Source organism: Poecilia latipinna, unplaced genomic scaffold (genome assembly GCF_001443285.1).
Source record: "Poecilia latipinna isolate Pla-1442-1.1 unplaced genomic scaffold, P_latipinna-1.0 Scaffold2279, whole genome shotgun sequence".
Taxonomy (NCBI): Eukaryota; Metazoa; Chordata; class Actinopteri; order Cyprinodontiformes; family Poeciliidae; genus Poecilia; species Poecilia latipinna.
This window is the reverse complement of record NW_015114895.1, coordinates 210,435-227,366: the sequence shown is the minus strand read 5'-3', so window position 1 is coordinate 227,366 and position 16,932 is coordinate 210,435. Positions and strand designations below refer to the sequence as shown.

Below are 16,932 nucleotides of genomic sequence, written 5' to 3'. Positions count from 1 at the left end.
CTGCATGATCAGGTTAGCGCTGCTTATCCACAAACGCTCCGGCCAACCGGGACCACAGACATAAACTTTACAGGGAAGACAGACACAGAGCCACACGCTGTACAGCGTGTTGAGATGTAGACGCCGCATATAATTGTTCGTTCACAAAGATAAATCATTCTCACCACTCCACAACGCGACCTCTGAATTTGCTTCAAGTTATTCCTGCGGTTCACATTGAGCTGCGCAACCAGAGCTAACGCGGTGGGTTTAAAACTCTTACCTAGAGTTCTCCAAAGGATCATAATTCCTCACAGTAAGTTGATGTAAATATCCATACAGGTCAGCCTGTGTCCAGTTTGAGTGAAAGGAGGTGCTAACCTGCTTATAATACACTTATAATACACTGGAGGAAACCCTGAAGTGGGCTGTTAGGGTGACTGGGACCCATCATTAGTTTGTGGTCGTCACACTACAAACACAAACCTGACCCATACAAATGAATGCATAACTTTGGAGTCAAAGTCCAGACCGAAGTCTGAGACGAGACCTGAAACTGTTCAGACACGCTTCAGTCAATGCGACTGAGCTTGAGAAAAGAATGGGTCTCTCTAGCTCACCAGCTTTGATTTAGGAGTCTTTTGACAATATATTTATACCTCTGGCTCCACTCTCCCATCCGTGTATTCCTCTACAGAGGAGTGGAGGAAAAAAACTGACCAAATTTGTGCTGGATAAGCCTTCAGACTTTTAGGAGTGCACCCATTAGTTTAGCCTCTGTTAGTGACAGTCAGGTCTCCTCCTTACCTGCCGGAGTGTACTTACATACTGTGCTGCGCTGCATTCAAATAAACCAAACCTCAATGCCAGGGAGTACTGATGTATTGTATTCAGGACACTAATGGGGGATTTACTGTTCTTTCCCAAACTTGTAGAGAAACAGAGAGGGCTATCTAGGGAAGGAATGTGAGGTTTACTGAGAGAAGGTTTTTACTTTCTGGTCAGAGGTTTCCAGTTCCGTCATTGTGAATATTAATGTTAAAAAAAAGCTCAATAATGCATTTTAACAATGCTTTCATTAATACACAACAAAAAAATCTGATTTATTTTAAAAAGACTTGCTTTATTCATTTAAAAAAAACTGTCTTTAGGCTGCAATTATCATTTAATCATCTAAAAATAATTGGCACATTCTGCAAATTTTTCATTTAACTACTGAAGCCCTTTCATTCAATACCAGAAAAACATTAAAATATGCTAATAAATAAATAATTCAATTCCGTTTGAATTAAACTTAGCATTTTTCTAGTGCTATGTGTGATCACTTGCTGCAAAGGATGCATCTGCAACCACAAAAAATACTTCTAACAATAAGGAGGGGGCAGCATTATGCTGAGGGACAGCATCATTGCCAGTGGTACTGCTGCACTGTTCAGAGCTGAGGAAACAATGACTGAAGGCTAATTCCAAATTCATGGATGTTTCAAAAGGAGCATAATCTAAGACATCCATTAATTCTAGTCTGAAAAGATGAGGACTCATGGGATTTGCCATTTCTAATAAGAGTCTCAAATGGTTGCTAGTTGATGGCAACATAATGCTCAATGATCCAACTTCCTAAGGGACATCTATCCAAATGTTCGTGGAGGTGTTTTTCTCTTTTACTCTCTCTGTAAATGACAGAAAACTAACAATACAATCCAGCTTCTACACAAAGTTCTTGGTTTAAAAAAAATTTCATCATGACTGGAAAAGTTTCAAAGTCTTAAAACTGATTGACTTGTGACGTTTTGGTCAAATATAAATGTAATAAGAAGAAAAGCTACACCTTCAAATAGTGGTAAATAAATGCATTGTGTGTTTCTGTTTTGAAAGGCCTGAACAGCCGTCCTGTCTTGTTTGTGTGTCCGTCTGTGTGTGTGTCATACCAACACCCTGGGGAGCGAGGATCTGTATGAAGCCGGCAGATAAGGTGATAAGGACCACAGGGCAGGCGACCCAGGCCAGGTACTGCAGGAACACGTTACTGTCCAGACTACCATACATCCACTTCTGTGCTGTTGAAACAGGTGTGTAAAAAACAACAAAATCAGAGCAGCAGCACAGACACAGGAGGGAGGTTCTATATTCATGCAGGGTTAGACTGTGTGGGAGGAACAGGCCTCTTGGTTTACTTAAAAACAAGCAGGTTGAATCCAGTTCAGCACCAACCATAAACAAACAGATCTCTGTTAGTTTATTTTACCTTTACTTAATTTAGAAGTTCATTTTAATTAGATAATATCCTGCTAGATTTCAAACTAGGTCTACAATCTTACCTCATTTTCTAGTGTTTATCCACATAAACCTCCCATTATCCATCCTGACGTTTATGACTACTCGAATATTTCTGCTCACTTACCTTTGACTTCTAATTTATCCAGGTTTATCTTTTATGAACTTATCTTATGATGCAGTATCCCAACAAGATACGTCCAATCACATTTATCAGTACTTTCTTATCCTAGGCATCAACTTCCATTGGGTTTTGAAAAGGCTTCAGAGTAACTACAATATTCTACAAACTCTTTATTTCACATCACGTAACCATGATGGATATGAGTTTTGATCCAGGTGAGAGACTGCCTTATTCAAAGTGATCAAGACACTAATTTCCATCACCCTTAAGACTACTCCTGTTACTTACTCAGCAATAAAGTGAAAGGCTTGCAACATATTCCAAAGTGAAGATGACTTGTGTTGGCAGGCCTGAAATTGTTCTCTATTAGGCAAAAAGTAAAATCTAAGTCTTTCAAATTGGTTGTCAAGCCTCAACATATTGATCACAGACATTCGAGTTTAACAAGAACTTTAAATACGACAAGTAGAGCATTTTGCTGATAAAAGCCTCCTCTACTCCCTCACCCTTTAGGCAGAGAGCAATGCCGATGTCTACCACCCAGCTGATGATGCCTGTTACCAGTCCAAGCAGGATCAGGAAGATCCATTCCTCTCTGACTAGTGAGATCAGGAATTTTTGGCAGCGAACTGTGCAACCTGCAGGAAGACAACAGAACATGTTAGTTGAGGGGCATTACCCAGATCAGAGCCGTGTTTCAGTCCAGGAATTAGTTGATATTGAAAAGCACATTCCCAAAAACTAAGTCAAACTGTACCTGCATTTGGAGTGTTAAAAACAGCTGTGTACTGAACTGATGAAGAATTAGTTTGTATTCATCAGGCAGACATTACCTGACCTCCCTGCTGGTCATGCATATTTCCATGATTAGTTAGTTTTCCACCATATAAAGTTAAGAATATGCTTGTGGCCTGACAAAATGTGAAAAGTTCAAGGAGTGTGAGTATTTTTGCCAGGCTTGATGGTTTAAGACACAGTTAAATATGCTGCACCCAACTAACTCAGTTCTGGTACAATGTATAACAGAAATACTAATCATGACCAATTGCTGGAGCTGAACATTAGCTTGACTGTGAAATGGAGCAGTCTCATTAGCATGTGCTCAGACAGTAGGATTTATACATTTCTCCACGGCAGGGATAAAACATGACATTTAGAAAAATGTTGCCGCATCTTTTAGCAGGTTTTCACTTATCTAAAGAAAAAAAGAACCTTCATACTCCCCTCAGTAGAAGAAGATAGCAAAATCAATAGTCTGAGTGCAGCAGTATTCATAATTTATTACAGCTATCGCTCCCTTTTCTCTCTGAGCCAAAGAACTCTGCTTAAATGCCACTACTCTGCAACCATTTGCTCTGTGATCATGAATGGAAAATTTTAATGCTTTTGTCAATGCTTTTCAATCAGATAAGATAAAAAGTCAATTTGATTCTAACAAACTGGACTTTTACCATCTTGTTACTTTCCTATAATAACATTCATGGTGCATTCATTCAGTCAAATGCAAAGGATGCAGCAGAACTGCACACCACAATGAAAAAACACTAAATGATGATGTTCTTGGTGAAAATTGAACATCATACTGATCAGCACCTCTCCTCTCAGGGGTTAGCACCTCAGCCAATATCATCAACATCAGTTTTATGCATTAAATTAGTAATCCTTTGTGGGGATACTGCTTGCATGGAAATTATGATGACAATGAATTGATTGTGCAACTCTGTTATTAAGCGATGCAAAATAACCAAATAAACCTTGCTGTTCATTTGTTTCATTTAACAAAGAGAAGAGCTTTCATTAATGAATGGTGATTATTTTCTTGTCCAATCTGGGGAACTTTAAACTCTTTGCGGAGCTGCTGGGGTTGTCATGGGAGCTTGGTTCTCCGGTCCACAAGCCTTAAGAAGGCCTGCTGCTCGGCACCCGGACATATTTGATATTTTTAAAGGACCATTTTGATCTTGCATAACCAAACTAAGAATCGTGACCATATTCTGTCAGAAAGTTGGACGTGGTTCCAGTGCAGATTGGACTCCGTCAGAGCTCTTCTTTGTTCTGTTTGTGGCGGTCCGAACTTGCTGAAGGAAATGACTGAAGCACCATAGGATGCCCCATTTTGAAATGTATAAATAATTTTTAAGGAATGTTTTCTTATTTTCTGAGTGTAAATCAGAAAATAAGTTTTTTTTATTAATCAGAAGTTAATAAAAAAAAAAAACAGCATAAAAAACATTTGAAAGTCCTGTGCATGCAGTCATTCTGATGGTAGAGAAGGGAAAATACAGCCGTTGAAGGGGTGAATGGGCTGATACTGCAGGGATTGGAAAGAAAACCACATGCACACATTCTCCAATTAACACCATGAGCTGTGAACTGAGGCAAAAGCTGTTAAAAACGCTTCCACTATCACAGAGTTTTGCCTGTGCTTTCCATCACTCCATCTCCAATTTTGTGACAGATCAGAGGAACAGGCCTTGTACATGAGTATATTTAGCTTTATGTGTTATGTGAGTGCATGTGTGCACACTTGTGCGTCATCTCACCCACGGGCCGTCTGTGTTCCTACACCCCTTCTGTCATCCAGTCAATGTAAGAATAGTGTGTGTGTGTGCGTGTGTGTGCGCGTGTGTGTGTGTGCGTGTGTGTGTCAGCATGCACACATGCAGGCATGACTTCCTTGTGCTTCTGGGCAGAGTGTCTATGTGCCTTTACAACATCAAGTGTAATTTGGGCTGTTTGGATGTTTAAATTCATTAGCTTACGGTCCTTGATGGCTTTTCCGCACAGGCACAGAATCACAGCGGTCCTACAGACTAGTTGCTGCCTTTATTCTTCATGGCATGCAATAAGCAGCATGCTCCTTCCCAGTGACTCTTATTGCCAGAGTCATCCCATGTATCCTCCCCCGATCCCTTCATCCATCTTTTAATCACATTCAACCTCTGACTTGGCTTCTAAGCTCCACATCTCCCTCTCTTTCTCTTGCAGGTCTTATTTGAAACTCTTAACTCCTCATTTATGCTGTCTTTCCTTTCTCTGCACTGCTTCCTTCTTTTCCTTTTTTAGTCTTACATGTGCACTTGCTCAATCTCTCCTCACCAAGAGACATAGTGCCCACAAACCTGCTGAGACTAATTTAGGTTGCCTTGGATACACAATGCATCAAGCTCCTCTATCTGACATTAGGGAACTGCACTAGAGAGCAGCCTACGTCACTCCCGTCTATATATTTTTTCTCAAATTAAAAAACTATGGCTGGACTGAAACATCTCCAATCAAACAATTGCTAACAATTTATCTGAGCATTTCAGATAAAGTTGTGGGGTGCAGATTTAATGCGGCATGTAAACATCTGCACACCTAGAATAGGTCTTTGCAACAGCAGACTGCGTTTGCATGACCTTTAGGCAGAACAAAACCATTTTGGAAACCAACACTGGTCCCATTCTGCTGTGATTTTACTGTGAAAATGAGGAGAATAGAAAAGCAGAGTGAACACACACCTCTGAAGACCAACACTACCGGTGCAGATTCCTCATTACTGCTTCCACTGAAAACCCAATTATTCAAATCAGCCCTTCATGTATTATGCAAGGTGACAGCCTTCTAAGGGTGTAAAAGGCCTAAAAGGCTGACCATTAATACACCAATTTTGCTCGGTCATGCCAATGAGGCATGCTCCCTCTTCGTGTCTATGTGGCTCCACATTCATTATGGAGCTTCATGCATGAGGCAGAGATTCAATTAGAAACGGCTCGCTGTGTTTAAAACCACCTGCTTAATTAGATCAGGAGGAGCACAGATAGACAAACGCCACCGTTTGGATCATTTGAGTTTTAAATGCCAATGCTGACCGATACAGGATGGATTCAACTGAAACTGATGCTTGGCGCCAATATACTCACACGTGCACACGCGCACACACACCCACGCAAGCACACGCACGCACACACACGCACACACATAAGTTAAAGATTTTTCATAAATTGTCAAATTATCTTCAGGATTTTTACAAATATTGTCCTTTCCGAGTTGCATCAGATTTTAAATTAACCAAGTACAAGTAAAAAAAGAAGAAGCAGTTCAAAATAAAAGAGCTGCAAAACTAAAAGAAGTTTGGATTGCCTAGTGCTCATGGATAAACATGCACTTCTATTCAGATCATTTTTGAGCACATCTGTGTTTCACTCAAAAATAAATAGTTTTTTACTGCAGCCTTATCGGGGAAGATAATGTGATGCTAATAAAATGTCCACAAGCAAAAGAAGAAAGCCAAAGATCTCATCAGAATGTTCAGAATGTATCATTTTTTGTACGCTTGCTTAAAATTTTAAAAAGTAGATCTCTTCTGCATGTATTTTTTGTTTTTTTCTGCTCATGATCTGACCAGCCGTTTCTGTCGTCTGCAAATCCCGCATGCTCAAAAACATCTAAGCTCCACACGATTCTAGATGTGCCTAGTGGGTCGCTACGGATGACAAAATTTACATCATACGGTCTTCGTGTTCCAATAAACAGTAGCAGCTCAACATAAAGATTTGAATGAGATTTTAGAAATGACAAGCATGGATTGGTTTGTAAGTATTCTATAAAAGCTCTTGCTACAAGAACCCAGATTGGTTCAGAGAGTTTGCCTCTTTAAAGATTCCTCCAGACCTAGCTCATCCTAAATAAAGCAAAGAATCAATGCAATTTCAGTGAAAAATAAACTAATTCTGTAAACGAGTCAATGCAGAACAGGGGAAAAATAAATAAACAAGAATGGAGATTACTAAATAATGGAAAGAGCTTACAAAACAAATTGGTCCCTAAGGACAACAAAGAAATGTCCTCAGAGAAATAAAGATACAAAAACAAATATGAATCTGTAAATTTTTGTTCTGCTACTTAATGAGACCATCGTCATTCCTGTGAACCTGCAACTGTAACATCTCCATCTCTCCCATCTCGTCCTCCCGACTCGTCTATTCATTAATCCCTCTATCCATTCCTCCTCCGCTCCCTCTTTCGTGTTGATGTGTTCTCTATGCTAATAAGATGAAAAGGGAGGGGATGCTTATGTAAATGTTCTGTAGCAGCCACTGCGTCGGCCCCCAGCGAGCAGCCAAAGCGTCTCGTCTCGCGCTCAATCACTCGCCGAGTAACGACTGTTGTGGCACCAGTCTTATGGCTGCAGAACAATGTCTGCTTAATGAGGTGGAATGGTGTGTCTGCACGGACACACATGCACCACCAGACCGGAGGCGGGGACAAATCCGCCACCTTATTATGATACATAAACAGCTTGGGTGTCCTTTCTTAATTGCAGGCTTTAGGGTGTGTGTTTAAGTCGTCTATAGGAGGGCAACATTAAACCTACGTACCAAACCAGGTCGTCTTTCCTCAATTTAAAGCTTAAGCAGAGCAAGGATGACTAATGCCTTGCAATACATATTAAAGATGCTTTCAAGAAGTAAACAGTTTCTGCTCTGGATCCAAAATCTCATTAAAGGAGGATTATCACATGCTAAACACCAAATGCTATAATCGAAGTTTCCTTCATTTTGCTTGTTAAGGAGCGCCTTAACACTTCTGCATAACTTTGAATTTTTAATACTTGTAGTGATTAATATTTGCTTTTGTGACTTATACTCTCATGAGAAAAATCTGTCTCCAAAAATACAAGTTTGTTGCACTGGAGGAAATGTGGCTTTGAGATGTTTTTCTATTCAATCACTTCTGAGGTGATGGCAGAGATGACACAGTCAGCATGAAAACCTGCTGGTCCAACCGTTAATGTTACAGCGGTTATAGTCTGAAACTGTACCATAATGTCTTCAAACCAGAGAAAGTTTGCTACGTTCACAGATATTCAATAAATAATGCTTATGAGGCATATCTCAATAAAGGATTAATCACACAGAGTAACAACAGCTGAGAGGCCTTCTCTCCTAAAAATCGATTAATGATTTAGTGGTGATTGTACTGCAGAACATAAATACTTTAAAACCTTCAAATATTACTTTGAATAAAGAATTTTCTCCCTCTTTTGCCATAGGCGGCTGTTAAAATATGACGTAAACTTTAGAAAGGTTTTCTAGCCTGTGTTCGCTCAAAGTTTTATTTATGTCCTTTAACATCTCAGAGTCTACCACATTGACATTTCATGTCTGTCAAGTAGGACAAAATTAATGCTTAGGAATGGAGTTTGATTACAAATTGATTCAACTATTGATGAGCACAATTATCCTGTCTCCAAACAAAAAGAGCAATAAGCACAGCACCAGTAGAGTGCTACTCTGCTATTTCACATTAAATTGTTGCCCACATGCAGCTGCAGTGTTATTGATCTTTGTGTGCAGTGTGCGAATGTTTATAAAACGCAATAAAGTAAGCTTAATTTGAATGTCCTTGGCTGCTGAGCAATACAACCAACTTAAAGCTGAGATTTACAGCAGATAACAGGAACTGATCAATGAATTTGTTGTCAAGGTTGTGGATGCCATTATCAGTTAAACAATTGGGCAATGTACTTTGGGAGTGATCCGAACTATGGAAATATTATTTTAGTTGACCAAACTAGGCCTTGAGCATTGTTACAGTTATTTGTAATCACCCCATTAATCCTACATAGCTCATGACCAATGCTCTTCAATAACTATAAAATGGAGGTCTGTCGGTTTAGGTTAGCAGTCAAGTCTTTGTGTGTTTGCAGTTAAGCCATAATCTGTTTCCAGGTATCTGCTTGAACTTTTCAAACTCTTAAAGTACAAAGATTTAACTGCAAACAGATGGTCTCTATTTACTAATTAGGTTACTTCTGAAGGTATTTTGTTACACTTGTTTTGATGAAGGGGTATATGAATAAAGGGGCTTAATACGACTCATTACTGCATCTCAGTTTCTTTTTACATTCAGAGCTGGAGCTCTGAATTTCCTTTAAGTCATTGATTAATTTTTAACCGTCAGTCCCACATAAACACAAAATCAATACAATGGCCCTTACACCACCCTTAATGAATGCATGATGGTCTTTTTTCTATCTTTCCATGAAGTCACTTTTCTTCTGTCTCCTCCAAGTCTACGAAAATGACTATAACAACCATCTTCACCCTGACCCTTTGATTTCTGAGGCTGCCTTCTCTCCAGGGGTGGTGATTTACTAAAGATCAATAACTAGAAAGTAAAAAGGCACAGATCAACTATATGCAGTTGCCAATTAATTTTATTGCATGTTTGCAGTTATTTTAATTTACAGTTTTCAAGTTGTTATGATTAGAAGATGAATCACTGAAACAAACTCACTCTTGCTGCTGCAAACAGAATGTGAACGTAGAGCACTCTTCAGTAAAGTGCTGTACAAATGCAAGCTATTTGCCATTTACTGTAATTGGAGTTCATTGTCTTGTACAAGATAGAAACTTAGAGAAGAGTAAACTGATTTACAGAAGAGTTCATGCTGGCTCAGCCCTGGTCCGGTGGCATCAATACAAGTCTGTGTTCTTAGTGTGAAAAAATGCATCTTGGACCAATACATTAAAATCTATAATCTGTCAACTTGTCTCCCAGAAATCTAGCCAACAAGCCATATATGATCAGTCTTCCCATAATCTTTCACATTCATCACATTCATCAAGGGTCGTTGAGTCTGAGATGGAGCTCTTGGGTTTTTTGTAGTTTATTTGAGCGTGCAACAGATGGATTCGCAGCTAATCTTGATGGAGTGCAGATAGGTGATGCTCCAACATGTTTCTCCATGTATGGTTGCTATTTTACACTAAGGACTAAATGACTCAGTCATTTAGAAATTGTATTAAAACAGTATTCCAACAATTGGAAAACTGACATCTTTCCTTCCTGATGTCAGAAGGAAACTCCATGGAGTACTTGAGATTTTTTAACTATGTAAATGTGGGCAGATTTGTGTAAGAGTAGCTTGAATAATTAAACAATTGCTAATCTCCCTCTTGTGAGTATGACACTTTCAGCGAGATCAAAAATGAAGAAGTTGTTTCATTTCCTGCACTTCAAACCAAAACTCACAGGATGGATTACAGACTCTCCCCAATTCTTTTTTCATTCTCTCTCTTCTGCCCCTCATTTCATCGCCATTCATTTCATCAATCTCCTCTCCAGACTTCTGAAATCAACTCCTCCACTCATCTCTTTACTTCCATTTCCTGTGTTAACTTTTACACCTCTTTCCATTTCAAATCATGCTTTCATTACAGCTTTGCATGCATTCATTTTTCCAGCTTTCTATTTCGCTATAGTTTGTCCTTTTCTTGCCCCACCTTCTCATCACAAACACACACACTCTCTATTGCAGATTCAGCACTTTGTTCTGCAGCCCACTGCAGACATTGAAGTGTGCTGATTTACACTTTTACAACCTACCGTACCAAGCCTCAGAGCAAAGCTACGGCACACCCACTATCTGCACCATCTTTCAAAAGTGACAGAAAAATGCAGAGCCTATGTATTCACCATGTTCTCTTTGCTCATACATAAAAGAATAAAATAAAAACACATTTGAATTTACAAACTGCACCACATATACGATGATCTAAACAAAACTAATACAAGGAGGGAAAAAAGAAAACACACAAATGCTGGACATGCAGATCATTGCTCAAACATTGGGAAGGTAAAACCACAAACCCCAGAGATTCACCCACCAGCAAGACAATGGTCCAAAACTTACATTCAGGTCTACAATGCTGAATTAAAAAAAAACTGGACCTCTATTAGATCCACTTTAAAACCTAATTGAGAATCTGAATAAAATTTGAAAACTGATGTGCACAGATGCCCCAATTCAATCTGACTCTGGTCAAGTTATTTTATTTTTTTTTTAAAAAGAAGTATAAGCGAAAATTTGCCTCAAGACCTGCAAAGCTGATTGAGACATACTCCAGAAAACCTTCCACTGGTTTTCTCTAGAAAGCTGATTTAGCAAAGTACAGAGTCAGTTAGGCTGAAAACAAAGGCACACCTGAAGTTTTAGACATCTTCATCTTCATAAAAATGTACTACTTTGTGTTAATCTGACATTTAAATTCCAATAAAATACACTGAGGTTTGTGGCTATAACGAAACAAAATGTAAAAAAAAATATATAATTTATGGAGAACGACCAATTTCACAAAGGCTGCAGAGACAAGCCATTGACTCTTAGTTTACTGCAAAGCCTAACCAGAAGTATTCAGTTCCCCTTTCTTATACAGACAATCATATGCACACATGTTTGTGTGCATATGATTCCATTCATTTCTACAGCCTAAACCTTACCCTTATCCTAACCCTAACCATTACATCCCTATCCCTATCCATTACATCCCTAACCCTATGCAAAACTCAATTCACACCTTAGTCCTAAATCTAACCCCTGACCCAAAAACAGTGTTTCCCCTTGTGGGGACCAGGCTTCAGTCCCCACAAGGAGCAGTGGGTCACCACAACATAATATGTGTCAGGATAATGGTCCCCACAAGGTATTACAAACAAATGCACACACACATGCACACACGCACATACACACACATCTATATCAAGACATTGTTTCCGACTACACATTAGGCTGGAGGCGAGCAGTAATAAGGCCAGGCTGGTGGAGTTAGTCTTTACTGACACAGCAAAAGAGCAATGTTAAGCACACTGGGGTATTTTTCCGTTGGTTGTTTATTAATAAGAAGCCAGAAGTTGTAAGTGTATAATGTTGTGTGTTTCACAAAGCTGTTTTGAAACTTTACTGCACTGAGACAATCACTGGAGTTTGAGTCTGCAGAGCTTTTTCTGTTATTAATGGTGGGGGGGATTAAGACGTCACAAAGCACTGGAAACTGAAAGCATTACAGCAGTGCAGAAACGCATAATGACCATTTAGTACATATTATTGACGAAGTAGAACTGCAGCTGCAGTAATGGAGAGGTGAAATTGAGGGTTTGATTTTAGTTGATGAAGGCTGCCTGGGGTAATACATTTTGTTGTTTGTTTACCAGAGATAAAATCCTGGGCTGGGGCCTCCAGAACATACGGGTAGCCTGACCCTGGAGAACAAACAGGCCATATGAAATTGTTTCACAATGCACAGCTTGGGTATGTGCATTTTTTCCTCTTTCCAAGACTCCATTTTTCATTTTATCACTGCAGGAAAAAAAGTTAAGTACATAATGTCATTACTTTGTGATGGATGTAGGCCCTGTTCACATGCAGCAGTTTAACAAATGAACAAGGTAACAGAAAAGAGTGATGGGGCAATGTGGGGAGAACAGGGGCAAGAGATAATGTTATCATTGGTGTCCTTGTGATGCATAATTGTGAGGTTGAAAGAAAGGGACATGCATTCCCTTTTTATTGACAAAAACCTGTAAATGTGGCATGCTTTGGTATTCAGCACTTCTAAGTCAATATTCTTGGAATTGTGCTTCACAGCAAATACACCAGTAAGTGCTTTGGTGGAAAATTGCACAAGCGTGGTTAGATTAAATAGAAAGAATATGAAAAGAAATGTTTAAGTCTTGCCACATATTCCAAATTGGAAATGTGTTGGCCCATCATAAAACAAATTAACAAAACATTCATATTTTTGGTTTAATGCAAGTTCCAGATGTATGAATGATTTTGCAAGTAACTGGAGCACTTATACAAATACTGAAGTATTAGAAAAATCATGCAATCAATGTTATTTTTGTGAATACCTGAACAAATACATGAATAAATGTGAAAGCTGTTTTGATCACCCTCTAGAGGCTGGCTGTGCTCCAGTTCATCACAATATCAGATCGTCACAACACAGTTAGTATTGATGCAAAATACATCAAACCTATTACTTGTAAATCTAATGTATGAGGACTTCAAATAAGAGACTCAGACTACGTCCCCCTCTGGCATCACAAATATGACAAAATAAATGAAAAGGGTAAAAAGTTTGCACCTTTCAGCCCAGCTTGGAAACAAATCAGTAAGGTATGGGGGGAAAGTGAGTTGTGGACAGGCTCTGGTCTCACTGAGGATTAGAGAGTAATAACTCAAAACATGAGGCTCAAATGGATGGAGCGGAAGGCGCACAGTAACCCTTATGCTTCCGTTTGCACACAGCCTAAGACGAGGGATAAGAAAAACTGATGGATTGTCATCCAAGACGGAAGTGAAGAGAGCTGAGTGGTAAGTGCAAACAAAAAGTGAAGGAGAGGTCAGAGAGGTTGTAAAAAGACCCAAAGTGAGATTAAGATTACTGGGATCAGGAAGATGAAACAAAGATTTAACACAACAAATCAGATTAGCAGGGAAAGGTTACGAAATGAGGCATACAACAGATAAAACAAGGTTGAAACTAGACTTTAAAAAGTTAGCAACAAAGTAACAGCTAAGTTCTTTTATGGCCTTTGACAAATAAGTCTCAGTTTTACGACGAGGAGCTGCTCTGTATAAAGCATGTGCTGATATCACAATCCAAACACATAAAAATTAATCATGGGATTAATAAAACTCTACTCTTTATGGTAGCAGCTGCAGTAAAGCCCATCATCAGCAATGAGGTAAGTGATTTACAGTAACCTCAGCGCCACATTGGGAAACTGCAGTCCCTCTGATCTGTGGCCCAAACTGCACTTCATCAAGGCATTAATTTGTTTTCACTGTAACTCCTGCCAACTGTTGGACTGGGTAATGCTGCAGTTTGAGCTCAACACCATGATGCAAAAAAAATTTCCAGAAGTTGCTCTAAAAGCTAAATTAATGTGGTTAAACTTGAAATCAATTATTCCTTCACCATTTTATTAGTAAGTTAAAGGAACAATCCATACACCACCCTTCCTCATGGCTGCATGCTCCTTCTTACCCGCTCTCCCTCATTATTCACCCTCAGAGTCCTGCATTTTTCAGAGTGTTTCGACAGACTGTGAGGAATTCGACCAGGGTGCAGCATTATTCTTTAAAACAGCTCCCAGTGGCTTTAGAAACTCAATGACTTTGGTGACCCAGTGACTCTCTCTGGTGATGGCTGTTGGGATGGATGGTCTAACCTCTCATTACACCATCGGAAGATTATATATGTTGAAAGTCAGAGTCAAAATGTTGTTTGCAGCACTATGTAATGTAATCAGGATAGGTTTCCTGCAGAATGCCCAAACACAACCGCCTTTGAGGAAACTGAGATTTTGATTGTCCAACAGAATGTTTTCCCAGCAATCTAACCATTCCCCACTTGTGGTCTGCTTTCAGAGTGAACTTGCTTGGACATTCAGCCTTGGCCATGTTGGCAGTTGTTTCTCTTCTTGTTGACTATTTTTCACATAGCTGAATGGTTGATTTATTATTATTTTAGTCCTCTTTAAATCACAAGACTAAACTGATACAATCGTCTCTCTAAAGGCCCCAAACAGTTCTTTCATGACCTTGGTCTCACTTCATCAAGGAGGAGAAAAAAAAACTAAATTTGAGTACAAACTTGTGTGTATTTTCAACCATTTAAAATGCGTGGGAGTGTTCAAATTTGTTCCTCACCAGAAGTTGTGTTTTAATTATATTTTACAGAAAAATCTAGTTCTTTTTTTCCAGTTTTTGTTGGGTTATTTGAATTTTTCAGTGCTTTTAAAACTAATACTAAATAAAAAAATAGGCTGTGTGTAGTCTCCTAATTTTTATCATGACCAAACAGACATTTTGAACACAAGTTTATTGTGAAAAATAAACAAGCCATGAGAATATTTGCCAACCCTTCTTACAACTGAGTTTTAAAAGAGATCCATAATTAGTTATAACAAAAGATATTCATTGGAGAAACATTTATTTCAGAAGTAAAAACAATACACTACACATGTATAATGCCACATAAAAACTTTGAGGCATTTTGCCGTAATCTAAACGTTTTGTAGGCCGTCTCCATCACCTTGATGTCTCACATTGTTTTTTTAAAGGCTTGAGTTCACTACAATGTACCTGGCATGCCATCCACAGGTAAAAATAAATAACGATTCCAGTTAAAAATACAATAAGAATTAACATTTTTACTATTTATAATTATGCATTTTATGTTTCACAAACGACAACTTTTTCGGTTATTAGGAAAATTACAATATATTTAGGCCAATATGTTCAAGTAGTGGATCCATTTAAGCCTCATCTATGACCCTTTCCTTTAGAAAGAGCTTACACACCAACAAATGTTACCTCAATCCAGTAGCACACAGCTAGTGTTTTTTTTTTTTTTTTAGTTTCACATGACATCTCCTGTAATGAGTGCAACATTCAATACCTATGCCATCCTTAAGATGGTAATAATAAATGTGAGTTAGCGTAGCAGTCAGCAACTTTTCAGTGGACTGACAAACCAGCTGGACCTGGGTCATAACCTGCATAGTAAAGGCAATGTAATAGCAGCTCAAGAGCTCACGCACACACGCACGCACACACACACACACAGACACAGCTCGAGTGGCAGAGGATCAAATATTGAGCAGGTCTGGTCTCCTTGGTTACTTGATATATTAAAGTGAAAGTTCCACCAACTCCGCGTGTATGCGAGTGTCACATGTCCTGTTTCCTGGACTTGGCTGGCGCCTCAATGTGAATGACACTTGAACACCCCCGCCATGCGTCAGCATGGAGCACAACAAACATGCGCCCATCAACAGGACACACATGGCTTCTGCATAGTGCAGAAAACCTCATTGAATGCACATGGCGGAGCTAAATGTGTTCTTCAATCACAGGTCAGGTTAATATTTCAAGACCAGATAATCAACTAAATGCCACTCATGCAAAACAAGGAAAATTGTCCCATGCACTGTGGCACATTTGACATTTATCAGAGCTATGACTTAATAAGCCACAAGGTCTTTCATGTGGGAATTTTTTTTTTAATCAAATGGGTAAAAATGAATACAGAACATCTGGCTTAAAATGAACACAAAACAATCAACTTTATTTTTGATCTACTGTCACAGTCATGAAACAGGAAACCCTCTATCAAGAAAAGAGCTTGCTACATACTTCAGTTTCAAAGTCACAGTTCAGTATGTTTCAATCAACAGAAACAAAAAGTTGCCATTTTAGATCAAACTGGAATTAAGCTTTTTTATTATTAATCTTTTTTAATAAGACCGTACAAACATTTAGCAATCAGATGTACTTAATGAATCATAAAAGCACAGCTGTATTCTACCCAGTGTTCTGGACTGGTTGATTAATGTAGGCAGTTGGATTTGGACTTTCACTGATTATTCTTCAGTATCAGTGTTTCCATTCACCCTGATGTTGTTTCAGGAGAGTAATTCAATTCTGTTTTTTCTGGTGTCACTTTTAAAGTTGCAATACAATCTAGCTTTGAGGACTTGGTGTTCCAGATAAACGTTCTGCCTATGTTCAGGTGTTATTATTATTTGATACATGCGTGCACTGAACCAAACTGACTAAAGTTTACAATATGCATGAATATCTATTGTTACACTCCTACCTCCTATTTAAAAACAAGAAACGGTTCTTGCAGTTTTTCTAGTCTTAAGCACACAAAAGAACAACTGTATTCTTCCCTTTTATGCTTTACTAAACAAAAACAAAGCTTGTGATACAG

The 16,932-nt window shown here is 38.8% G+C and overlaps 1 protein-coding gene across 1 annotated transcript in view; it reads right to left on the bottom strand.

Moving 5' to 3' along the window:
* LOC106937116 (protein FAM57B-like) overlaps positions 1-14,615 on the bottom strand; it is a 34,092-nt gene extending 19,477 nt beyond the window's left edge. The window contains exons 1-2 of the mRNA XM_015018471.1: positions 14,556-14,615; positions 3,923-3,936 (exon numbers count right to left, since the gene is read on the bottom strand). Of these exons, the coding sequence (XP_014873957.1) occupies positions 3,923-3,936; positions 14,556-14,615 (74 nt within the window). The remainder of the gene's footprint in view (positions 1-3,922; positions 3,937-14,555) is intronic.
* Between the last annotated feature and the right edge of the window lie 2,317 nt (positions 14,616-16,932).